The sequence below is a fragment of the Penicillium nucicola genome, assembly GCF_028828085.1.
Source record: "Penicillium nucicola strain IBT 29836 chromosome Unknown utg000003l, whole genome shotgun sequence".
Taxonomy (NCBI): Eukaryota; Fungi; Ascomycota; class Eurotiomycetes; order Eurotiales; family Aspergillaceae; genus Penicillium; species Penicillium nucicola.
In genome coordinates this window covers 3,228,695-3,241,004 of record NW_026643127.1, presented here as the reverse complement: position 1 = coordinate 3,241,004, position 12,310 = coordinate 3,228,695, and the positions used below count along the sequence as shown (strand labels likewise).

At 48.8% G+C, this 12,310-nt stretch overlaps 4 protein-coding genes across 4 annotated transcripts; 1 reads left to right on the top strand and 3 right to left on the bottom strand.

Moving 5' to 3' along the window:
* Positions 1 to 1,287: 1,287 nt before the first annotated feature.
* On the top strand, positions 1,288 to 2,250 carry N7511_004785 (uncharacterized protein; the record flags this gene model as incomplete). Its single annotated transcript, XM_057127210.1, has 1 exon — positions 1,288 to 2,250. One exon carries the CDS (start codon positions 1,288 to 1,290, stop codon positions 2,248 to 2,250), a length of 963 nt encoding a protein of 320 aa, XP_056986100.1.
* A 220-nt stretch (positions 2,251 to 2,470) lies between these two features.
* N7511_004784 (Gfo/Idh/MocA family protein) lies at positions 2,471 to 3,876 on the bottom strand (the record flags this gene model as incomplete). Its single annotated transcript, XM_057127209.1, has 3 exons — positions 2,471 to 3,528; positions 3,579 to 3,712; positions 3,767 to 3,876. The coding sequence occupies 3 exons, from the start codon at positions 3,874 to 3,876 to the stop codon at positions 2,471 to 2,473; spliced, it is 1,302 nt and encodes a 433-aa protein (XP_056986099.1).
* A 1,503-nt stretch (positions 3,877 to 5,379) lies between these two features.
* Positions 5,380 to 6,450, bottom strand: erg27 (the record flags this gene model as incomplete). Its single annotated transcript, XM_057127208.1, has 1 exon — positions 5,380 to 6,450. The coding sequence occupies one exon, from the start codon at positions 6,448 to 6,450 to the stop codon at positions 5,380 to 5,382; it is 1,071 nt and encodes a 356-aa protein (XP_056986098.1).
* A 2,201-nt stretch (positions 6,451 to 8,651) lies between these two features.
* Positions 8,652 to 10,599, bottom strand: N7511_004782 (endopolyphosphatase; the record flags this gene model as incomplete). Its single annotated transcript, XM_057127207.1, has 2 exons — positions 8,652 to 10,393; positions 10,452 to 10,599. 2 exons carry the CDS (start codon positions 10,597 to 10,599, stop codon positions 8,652 to 8,654), a joined length of 1,890 nt encoding a protein of 629 aa, XP_056986097.1.
* Between the last annotated feature and the right edge of the window lie 1,711 nt (positions 10,600 to 12,310).

Sequence of the window (12,310 nt, the reverse complement as noted above, 5' to 3'; positions counted from 1 at the left end):
CACCAATCGCCCGAAGTTGAAATGGATTCTCACTAAGGGGGCATACTTGAAATGACTAGCAATTTTACCTGCAGCCAGACGAGCAACGTGGCTATTGAGGCTTGGTCAATGTTTCAGAGCAGATCGCTGTCACTGGTCTAGAACTAATAGTAGTTGAGCTATGCCCCTGAGAGACTGCCAAAGTAGCACCACTAAGCTAGCGGGATCTTTAGTGGTTATCTTATATTCGGAAGATGCCGGTGAATCTTCAGAGGGAATACTACTTCAGGGTTAGTGAAAGCTGCCAGCTGCCTATTAGGGTCTAGCCTTTTAAAAGTGCCCCAAACATAAATCAATGGCTTGCGTTAGTACAATAGCAATATTCGTCTAGTGCGTTGATGACCACCTTGGCGGACAGGGGTTCAGTTCCTGCGCAAACCCATTTCGGCCGGAACTTCAGCTTCATCCGAGCGCCAAACGTGTCTCGATGCGGAAGGTAAAAAAATGTCCTCACGTTGGCCATGTGGGATCGACACTAGCAGCCCACATGGCGTTGGTTATGGATCTGCTCTTTTCCGCCGTGAACTCGTCTGTTCTGGATTTTGCCAAGACGTGAGGCCCTGGTGGTTCCTATGCAGCCATTCGTCAATGACCCAGTTCCCTCAGGCGTATCTACAACTTTGATACTAAAACAGCCAATAGTGTTCCATTCCAAAAATCAAAAGTCGTGGACATGAATTCTAGAATCCAAGAACTACGTCACGAGTGTCCGGGTACGTCCAACCCCGGTTCGGGAGGGCGATTTGCCCCATATTGTACCGAAGTATGGCCGGGCGGGTATACGTCAGATTGATTGAGCATCTGGACTGAAAACGGATGGTATGACTATTATCGATACTCGTTGATCAACATGATTGTAAGTATGAAAGGATTAAATCTTCGATATCCAAAGGTATCTGGCACAAAAAAATGAGGTCTGCAGTCAAAAGGTTCAAAAGTTGTGCCCTAAGTACTCCGTACTGGGGAAAGTGACTGCCCAACCCCCGTCATTTTCGTTCAACTCTAAATGCGCCAATCCACCCGATCGAGCCTGCCAAGAAACTCAGTCTGCTCAAATGTGTGAAGACCCTTGAAATTTAGCCTCCTTCCCCCTGCTTTCCCCCATTTTGTTCACTGCTCCCAGCTCCCAGCTCCCAGCTTCCAGTCGGAGCGCATTCTCACCATGTCTATTCAGTTACAATGGGCTGCCTAACCTCCTACACCATTCAGCAAAGCCAATCGACTTGAGCTTCTCATCCCTTCACCATCATGGCGGGCGAAACCGGGCCTCTCGAGATTTCTCGGGCTCTTGCCATGGTGATTGCAGCGCTCTTTGGCGTGGCATGTTGGAATGTTCTTCAAATCATGGTTGCGATCTTCATGACCTTCCGACGCTACCGTGGTCTCTACTTCTGGAGCATGTTCGTCTCGACACTAGGGATTCTCCTACACGCGGTCACATCCTTCCTCCGCTATTTCGCCCTCGCCCCTAATTTTCCTATGTGTGTTTTGATCTGCATCGGCTGGTACGCTATGGTCACCGGACAGTCTGTGGTATTATACTCTCGTCTCCACTTGGTGACATGCGTCGATCGCTACTCTCGCTGGGTGCTGGGGATGATCATCTTCAACTTTTGCGCCTTACACATCCCCACCACTATACTTTTTCTGGGTATCAACCGCGGCGTTGACAGCTTTGTGGAACCATTCGATATCTACGAGCGTGTTCAATTGGCTGGGTTCGCTGTTCAAGAAACCATTATCAGCGGTCTCTATGTCTGGGAAACCATGACCAACCTGAGGCCTGTTCTGGCTATGAAAGGGAGCCGCGGACGGAGAGTCATCTGGAATCTCATCATCGTCAACGCCCTTTCCGTCTTGCTAGACGCCTCACTTTTGACAACGGAATACACGAATCATTTTGACGTCCAGACAACATACAAACCGGTCGTTTACAGCATCAAGTCATTATTGGAGTTCACGGTACTCAACAGTTTGCTTGTTGTTATCCGTACAAATCCATCTACTATTGAGGATGTTCAGATGCTGCAAGAGGATGATGATCTACGCCTAGAGCCCCGATGGAGTGGCAATGGTTCGGAAAACGTCGCACCCTTGGGCATTGGCATAAATGAGAATGATCAAAACTACCAACGAACCACATCTCGAGATTCAAATCTTTCAAAACAAAGATCACGGGCGTCTTGCAAAGTTAATCATGAATCCGTTTGAATCATTTGTATATTATTTATTAATTTCCCAGGCTTGCGAATTAACTAGACGTCTTTAGAGCATCTTCCCAATGAAAGCATTTTCTTCGTGGCTATTTCTCTGTCTTTGCTACAGTCATACTGCGGCTCTGCTGGTTGAACGTTCGATTTTGGAGTGTTGCGCATGGCTCTGCCTACCTAGCTAGCCTAACACTTGGGGCTAAGTACAGCCCGGAAGTACATCAAACCAACAGCTCAAAATTGCTTGTTGGCCGTTTCTTCATACCGGCCTTTTCGTATGTTCGATCTATGACCTCCATCTGTTTGATACTGTCATCGCCATCAACCCAGACTCCAGAGCCCTCACGCCCCTTGATCCTGTTCACGAACTCGTGCAACTGACAGTGATAAGTTGACCACCAGTCTTCACCGGCTGGCTTTTGCTTATCATCAGAAGGCCAGGAGTACGACTTCAACTTTCGTGACTCTGTCCATGTCCTCAGCAAAGCCCCATCCCGACGGATACTGTGAGTATCCTCCACATCAATCCGGTGATACACACTCGGCGCAAGATGATTCCACAACGTCACCTTCCGCTTGACAAAATGCTTCTCATTGTCAGCACTCCCAAATGATTCTACCTCCTTCTCACCAAGTTCAGCCTCGCATTTCGGCCAGCCAATACTTGGCAGACTCTTCGTCCAAGACGCAGGCAGCAACGGCCAATTCCCAGATGTGACCAAGTCAGCAATAATAGTCCCAGTGGCACCATTGCTAGTCCTATACGTCGCATTCATAGCTTGATCAATCTGCTGCCCATCATCCCGATCAGACTGCGACTGTGGAACAGCCCTCCAATGCGTCTCAACCACCTCGCTGGGTTCCTCGCGCATAATCTGCCGCAAACAGCTCACCGTATACGTCCCAAAGTCCATCATCGCACCACCTGCAAGATCATACCGCCAGCGGATATCATCAGCCGGAATGACCCCTTTAAAAAGATATTGCTGTGCATGTGCATGTTTCACCGGCCCGGCCAAAGCATCATCGTGGATGAGCGACATGAACATCTGCCATGCCGGATGAAAGAGGTAATGAAATGCTTCCAGGAGAACGGGAGCATTATGCGCCTTGACCAAGGGGTGATTGAAAAGCGCCTTTGCCTCTTCTCCATTTGAGCACGATGGTTTCTCTAGAAGAACGTGCTTCCGGGCTTTGATTGCGCGTAAAGCCCATTCAAAATGCAAGCTGTTGGGAAGAGCAATGTAGACGGCATCAATGCTGGGGTCATTCAGCAGATCTGGGATATTAGTATGCTTGATGTATTTCGGATACGGTTGGGAGATCTACCTTCGTAGGAGGAATGTACAATTGGAATACCGTGCTTCTTGGCATAAGCCTCTGCGCGGTTGCGATCCCGAGCTGCAACGGCTGCGACGATGACTTCTGGATGGGACTTTGCCGGTGTGATTAAAGCGGCGGGGCTAAATAACGCATAATGAATGATAAGTCACACCAGTTTGGTCATCTTTACTTACGCGATATTGGATGCTCCGAGAAGTCCGAATCGAATGGCATCATCCTGTTTTCGAGCTTGTGGGGGATGAACGAAGCCCGCGTAGACGCGATAAAGCGCAGCGAAAACCATGATGGCCCTGATATAAAGGGCTCGGTCTGCGTCTCTTTCGTTCCAGATATTATTGAACAGACGGGTTGGGTTATCTCATCCCCTGCGTATCGGCCAGCGGTATCACTGTTCAGGTCAAGGTCCAGATGGCGTTGAATCTGAAATGGTGCATGCAGTATTATATATTGTATCCAAGTTTTCAAGTTAGACAGCAAGTTAACCAGATCAATGATGCGTATCAGCAGGGGTTCAATGGTCGTCGGTGGCGCTAAGCTCGGAGCACGGATTGTCAATTTCCCGGCGCCGGTCTATACCCAATGTCCAACAGATGTTAACAGTAAATTTTATAGGATATATAGGTACTAACACAGGTTCATCATCTTATTCCGAGTCAGGCAAATGGGTGATTTACTGCCCAGGTGCTTCACACTTGCTAGGTCATAGACGGGATTTACCAACTAGGGCAACAAGATCATGAAGACAATCAGAACCGATGTCTAATTGCCAATGCAGTAATATATACACCAAACCCTAAGTTTCGCTGGGGATGACAGAGTTCCTGGGAGCTCGGTGACTACATCTGAAAGCTACGGTACTTATTTACTAAACTGGCGACTGTGCAGACTGGGGGCACCACTATCGCCTTTGCTGGGCAGAGTAGAAACGCTCTTCTTAATTATACTGTCAATAATTCCGTCTATCTCAATACAGCTTGTTTATCTAAAGAATAGACAATTTGATGCCACTTGTAAATCAGTAACATTCTAGCGCTTTGGAGTATTTAACTTTACATCCAGATTTACCCCTAACATTGCATCAAACTTTTAGCATTGTAATGAATTGGATGAATCATAATCCTGGTCTAGCATTCACTAGAAGAAACCGCACCATGCTCCGGAATCTAAAGGACAATCTTTCTATCGCCAAAAGGAATTGATCGCGAAGCAAAATGTCCTAATCCGCTTGCAAACCAAAAAAAACCACTTGAAATCGTTCTCGATGCATCTAAAGACGACTTCAATCATGTTCATGTCAAGGACATTGAGAAGGACAAGGCAGAGCACAAGCATTGGGCTACAGAACTCGAAGTTTCATGCATCTTCTGAAAGCTCAGGCTGATCAGATATCTCATTGAATCATTGGAGCATACAACAATTATCCACACCGACCACTCGGTGACCATCGCAGTCTCAGCATCGCTACGAGCAATCTCAATAGATGGCTTCAACAGACGCTTAGTACCTTTGAAACCAGCTCGCTTTCAGGCATAAGACCTGGCTATGGCCAAATTGGGACTTTGGTCGAGACTGATCGATACAAAAGCTCTTTCCTTTACGGGAGATATCAAATGATAATGAATTATTTCAGAGACTGAACTCAAATGACAACGCATATCTAGATACAGCAAACGAAAAGCGCGGCTATATACACAAGCACGGAATTCCAAGTCCAAAGACGGCCTCCGTAGAGGCTAAACTCAAAAGGCATATGCGCTCATCTTAATCGTTAAGCATCACCGAGACATTAAATCGGATTCATCATGTTCGCATTGGGAACTGCGGGCTCCATTCCCGAGACCGAGGGAGGAGCAGGCGTGGATTTCGTAACTGGAACGGGAGAAACTGTGGTAGGCACACTCGTATCGAGATGACTGGGACTGCGACTGCTTCTACTTTGACTCCGAGACTGACCACCGCGTGATACGCTGCTGGCGGCGGTACTGCTGCCCGGTTTGCCGCCGCGCTTGACCATCTTGCCTAGTACGCCGACGATCTCGGCTGCGTCTTCAAAGGCTTCGTCGTCCATGCCTTCTTGGGCATTGTAGACATCTGCGATTGCTTGCTTGGCCAGGCGGCGACAGGCTATCGGGTCTTGCAGGCAGTCGTAGAGGAAGGCGGCGTATTCGAGCTTGACGGATAGGCGGAGGGGATGGGAGCCCGGGAGAAGCTTGTCGGAGAGAGCTGCGGCATGGTTGAAGCAGGCGGTTGCTGTGGCAGTGTAGTCCAGGGGAGGGAGGAGAAAGGAGGAGGCTGGTTGAGGTGGCTGGACGGGCTGAACAGGCGATAGGCCTGGGGGCCGAGAGGTGAAGAGAGATTTGGGATGGAGAGGGTCGGCTGCGCCCAGAGCTGTGAGAGAGTCTGGGCCGTATATTGAGTCATGCTTGAAGCGAGCTGGAGGCTCGGTATCATTTTGGACGACGGGGCGATTGTGGAATAATACGAAAATGTGGTAAAATGAGGCGCGCAGTTTGTAGGAGAGGACTTTCAGCTCCACCGACATGTCCACTTTTGGTAGAATTGCACCTTCTAATATTAGCAGGCCCTCGCGGGAGAGCCATAAGATGTGGTGGTACAGCTGGAGGGATCTTGTTTCGCGTGTTGTATCTAGCCGCCGAAGCTTGCGGGCCCGAAGCAGCTTTTTCGATAACATGACCGACACCCCGAGTACTTTGTATAGCATTGTCGAGAGATATGGGCTTTCATGGCTCATGGCGGCCGCAAAATTGCCCAGGGCCTTCTGGTCAACTTCGGAGGAGGCCATCCATAAAGCGCAAGTCGCGGTGACGGGGGAATTGGAACTAGACAAGTCAGTCATTTTGTTCCTGGATCTCAATGCAGCAAATTGGGAGTCAGATAAGACAGGGGTAAAGAAATGCAGCGAAAGAAAAAAAGAAACACGGTGAGAGCTCGAGACATCTGCAAGAAAGGCGCATCACACGAGACAATAATTTACCTTCAAGCGCGCGACAAACAGGCTTGAAATGGAACGCAAACGAAGCGCCTGCACCATGCTCCGAGACGCGTCAAGCCAACTGATCTTGACGATCACTCCTAGGTCCAAGATATGCACTAGATCGAGAACCAACCTCCAATGAAGCAGAACCGCTGGGAATCGAGCTATCCAGTGAAGTTCGACAAAGGCGGATCCCCAAAGTATGGACCATCCAATAATTACCGGGCCCAATTCATCCAAATCAGGGTATACTGGGAGAGAATCGACACAGCGCGCAGCGTGCTTGCGATCAATCCAAACCAATATTGCCTGTTTCGGTCTAGCAGGCGCCGGATCTCCCCGTGGCGAGAGGCTGGACACACAAAATATCCCTAGCAACGCAAGGACAGGAAACGGAGGAGTTGCGAGACTCGACGCATCGTGCGGTAAAGCAGGGGGGGGGGGTGGGAGTGAGGAATTTCGGTGCCAACGCACTGTGCGGGGAAGGAAGTGTCTCGGGTGGGAAGCTGGTCGAGCTGAAGCAGTTCACTCCGGTGACGATTGTGTAATTGTTAATATTCACAGTAGGCCAAACCCACAGGGAAGAGATTTAAAGAGAACATATGCACGCTGCACGGAGGTTTCCCCTGATATGACGCATGGAGCGGGGGGCTGGACTCGGAATTGGAGGCCCACCGTGAACTAAATATACTATCAGTGCCTAAAGGACACTCGCCTGAGTGGCAAGGGCTTCTGTGTTGTCCATGCACTAGTCACATCGTGAAGCCAATTCCGGCACGCTGGACGGGTTCATGGTCTACGTGGCGGCTCAAAGGGCCGGGATCTATAAACAGGGATTGGCTAGTAAGCGACCAGCACTTCGGGTAGAATAGCAGCTAAGTGCCCAAGTCGGGCTAAGGAAGCCAAGTCTTACTCGGCCACGCTGGCAACTTGGTGCTCTCGTTAACCTGATCAACCTGATGGGGATCAAATTGCAAGTCAATTAGCTTCTTCGCTGCCGCTCTCATGGCTACGCAGAGGAACCTCATCACGTGATGTGGGTTGCAATTGAGTAGCTTTGCAGAACATGCACATATCGAGCTTGAGATCTTGCCAGTAGTAAACTGTGTGTGGGAATTTGCTGCTCAATCTTTGTCGGAGTAACGTTGCTGTTGTTCGTCCCAGAACGAGGAACTCAGATATTGTATGAGGGATGTTGTACTTTAGGGCTATCGCCGAGAGCTGATTAGGTCTTAAGGAGGCCCACTGCCATAAAGATGGGCCCCATTTCTAATTAGAAATCGGAGATTTCGGCAGGCTCTTAAACTGTCGTACTTGGTCCAAGGTCTCCATAACTGGCCCTACTTACAGGCAAGTGGGAACCTACAATGCCCCAGGGTGGGTCGTGATAACCCAGCAAGAAGATAGCACAATTGACCATAACTTACTGGGAGCACGGGGTTACTCATCAGAGACTTTACGGCCAATATGTAGACAAAAACCGGTTAAGTCGCTGCCCAAGACGCCGGGCAATGCAATATAAAAAAGCCTGAACCTTGCTAGCTCGGACTGCCACGTTGGCAGTGGCTGTAAGCTCGGACATGCCTTAACCTCGGAAAAGGTGCAGTCGGGTTCGCAACTGACCTATGTAGATAGATTGCGATGGAAAGTGATAATGCGTGATGGTCTAGAGATTGCATCACTGGCAGGTAAATCACTGCTATGATCACCGATGCATGGACTATAATCATAGCCGGTGCAGGCAATCAGTTAGTGAAGATCCTAGTCTACACCGCCAGAATAGCAATGTAGATCACAATGCGATTCAAGAAGCGAAACTTAGAATGGCCGTCAAATAAGTTATGTCATATTGTATGATGTTCAACAACTAAATAACGTTCAATGTCCAAATTTATCTCTTTATCCACTGAACCGGGATTTTTTGCCAATGTACCACCACAAGGAACCTATAGTAACACCTCATCATGCACAAGTTTCTTGGCCCCCAAATGCAAATTATGTATGTATGCAAAAAAAAAGAAAAGGAAACGAGAAAAAGAAAAGAAAACGTAAAGGACATGGCCCTAGTCAAGCAAATCATCAATATCTTCATAGCCAACAAATGCTCGCGTCAGGAAAGTGCGCCAGGCTGTGTTGATGGGCTTCTTTTTATTGGTGGCAGACCAATCAGTCGTCAGGCTATGAGAGCCGCTGTGGCTGTCTGCGTCGGCTTGATCCTCCTCGGCAATTCTGGCTGCGAGTTGGAAGTAGCTGCGCACTGTGAGGTCCTTCATCTGGTACACGTCATCATCTGTGCGGTACTCGACTTCGAAGTTGATACGAGGATCGTCGCCTTGCTGGCCTGTTGCGATCTCGTGGTTGATCTGTGTTAGATTGGCGAAGTATTGGGTGTAGCTCAGCCACGAAAGCGCCTGGTTGGAGTACGCGGGACCTGGGGGAGCGGTTGAAGATGGGGGTTCGGGAACTTTGAAGTTGGGCTTCTTCTTCTTGTCTTTTTTCTTTTTCTTTTGAATCTCTGGGTCTGTGGTAGACGGGTTGGATTCGAATGTTTCATGCTCGATTGTTTCATGTGCCGTGTCGTCAACATCATCGGAGATAGACTGAGTCTCATAAGAGGTCAAATCAACGCCAAGTGCAACATTGTCGAGATCGGTGATATTGTATTCAATCACACGGAGACTTGGAAAATAGTTTGGGACCAAACTGGGTGCGACCAATGATACACTGTATCGCTCTGCCCACGGACCTCCAATCTTTTCGAGGAACTTGCGCTTCTTCTTGTCTTTTTTGTTGTGCTTTTTGTTCTTCTTCGCGACAGTCACGTCAGAATCATCGTTGTCTGACATGATCTCCTCAAGCTCCTCAAAGGCATTAGTCGGAGGAGAAGGCAAAGAAGACCACTGGTCTCGGAGTGATTCGAGGTAGTTGGATTTGGAGCGGACAGACACCTTCCCGTCAGCATCAGCGATCTTGACCTTGTTGCTGTCCTGGAGCATAAAGTGATCAATGTTCATATGACCGTAAAGACTGCCGACAACAACATCGCGATACTGATGCATCCAAAGAGTATATTTCTGCCAACAAGTCTCATCCCAGTTCTTCTTCTCGCTGGAGCGCGCTGGGGGAACGTGGCCCATCAGGATAGCCTTCATGTTTCGGCTCCGGAGGATTTTCAACTGGACGCGTAACCATTCCATGTGCTCGTATCCCGGTTCTGACTTGGCCTTGCATCCATCGACCGCGCTGTTGGATTCAAAAAAGTACATCGTGTTCAGACTGATCACCGCCAGCCGACCGGGGACCACCTCAGCTGTGAACCAGCCACCCTCCACAAAGGTATGACGCTGGTCCTCTGGGATGAACTCCTTCCACACATCGGCAAAGCGCTTCGTCCACTTATTCGGGCCTTCGTTAAAAATGTTGTGGGGCATGATATCGTTGTTGCCGAAGGTCGGAATCACAGGGACAGATAACTTCGAGACGGCACCGGCGGTATCCTTGTCTTGTTCCTGGCTAAACAAGTCCACCCATTTTTGTGTCAGAAATCTGTTCAGCTGTACAATCTCCTCGGCCGAGCGAGGCAATTTCTCGTCATTATCGTGTCGGGCAGAATCGCCGGTCCAAATCACAAAATCGATATCATCCTTCAGATTATCCTCAATCCAGCGGAAAGTTTCGTTGACCAGGGATAGGGGTGAATCGCACTCGGTGCCTTCGGCTCCAAAGTATCCTGAGGGTCCATCACCATGGTGGCACGAGCGATCGATCGAGGTGCCGGGCTTGTAGAGGCGGTCGGGATGAAAATCTGCTCGGTATTAGCGGAGCTGGTCACACCAGAAGAAGTGTATGCGACACCGACGTACCTGTTATATGCAAGAATCGACCACTCAATGGTTTGCGCGACGCCAGCACCTGTCCGGCAGGCTCTGTTTCACCCAGTACCAACTGCTGACCTAGCGGAGTAGCAGATATGAGGGCTGCGAGGCCCAGCAGCAAGCAAATTGACTGCATGAGTGCGTCCTCTGTACCTCAAGGCGTTGCATGGAAGTGGGAGAATTTCTTGGGCAGAGTTGGGTCACGTCACTTGGCGGGTGCGGCAGCCGATCAGGTACGCGCAGCCAATCAGAGCAGAGAATGCGCTTAGTAAACCCGATCGAGTTTTGCTACTTCAGTATAGCACATATGTACCACAGTTGAGGTTGTTGAAGAGGAAGAATATTTATACTCCTCTGAATCCAGTTAGCTCGAATTCCCCAGATCGACCTTGTCACGCGTCTACTCTCTCTCTCTCCCTTTCTCACCAATGAACGGCGCACGTGCGCCAAGACTGGGGACCTTTGCAGCCTCAAACTTTACTGACATCCCGTGCGAAGTATGTGACTCCGACACTGTTTCTTCCGATGATATAAAGTCAGGCTATGTCATTATCTGTACGCTGACTCAATAGAAAGTTTCTAGCAGTGACATGAGTTGCATGGAGCAAGGATTGAGAATGAATCATAACTGTATTGTAGAAACATCTCCCACGGAAGAAGTGTACTAAGGTAGGAAGAATTGATTCGGTATAGTAAGCTTATCTTGTGTATTATCAATTCAAGTTCCATATTGACAGCCCGTCATGTGGCTCTCGTATCATCTTGACTGTTCTTCAAGTTGTTTCTGGGGGTTGAGATTCAGATGGCAGATTTGGCCTCAAAGAAACATGCTCCTCTAAATAGTCCGTATTCCCCCTCAGATAGCTGTTCATCACACCCGGACAATATGCAAGATGACGGGCTACGTATCTGGTGCATTTATTGACTATTAAGTTACAACTTCAACATCTCCTTGGTTCTTTCGTCTTTCCATGAATACATCCACTACTAATACTGTTAGAACGGAGATTCCTTAAGGCTTTGACTAACCACATCTTACTTCATAAGGAGAAAGAGTAACATTGAGAATGGCCGATGCTTGAGCTTACTAGGTACGTAGTGGGGTAGAGAATAATGATTCGCTAGAAGACATGGAGTGATCGGTTGTGGTTGCAATGCAGCTCCAATTATTGAACATCTGTTTGCAGGAAAGGTACATGTAAGCAGCCCGACAGGGTATCGACCATGCATGCAGCTGGCTCATTGCCAGGTGCATTTGGAACTTTGGTCATTTTGGCCAATGTAAACAAACAAGTTTAGAATCAACAAATGCCTACCTCAATACCTTTTAATGTATCTTACGATGCCGCTTATCTCGTCGATCGTCATGCAATCTTCTCTAGGGCCTAGTAACCATTCTATACCATCTCTTTCACGAGCTTGTTTTCGCTGATCTTTCAGGTGCCACACTCGAGTGCCAATCATATGCATGGATGACGCCAAAGGTCTACATGAAATACTGAATGCCCAAATGGGTAAATGTCGGGGCTCGAGGACAACCAGCTGAGAAAGGGAAGCTGGCTATTGGGTGTTCCAAGCCTGGTATCGAGCGCAGGATCTGGCTGACGCCGATTCTTGCTTTTCTCGAGGTAGATCCTAGCGGAAAGCCTTGTAAATAGCAACAACCAACATGTTAGTGCATGGTAACGCCCAATCATTCACTCGGCAGAGCTCCGCTGACGAGCGCCAAGGGTCGAGCGCTCAGTATCAACCCCGTAGGGCGTTGGATGCTTCTGAGCAGTTGCGCCGATCGGCTATAAATGTCCCATATTATCCGGTTGCCTCGAGCGATGGAAACTTGGCCCACA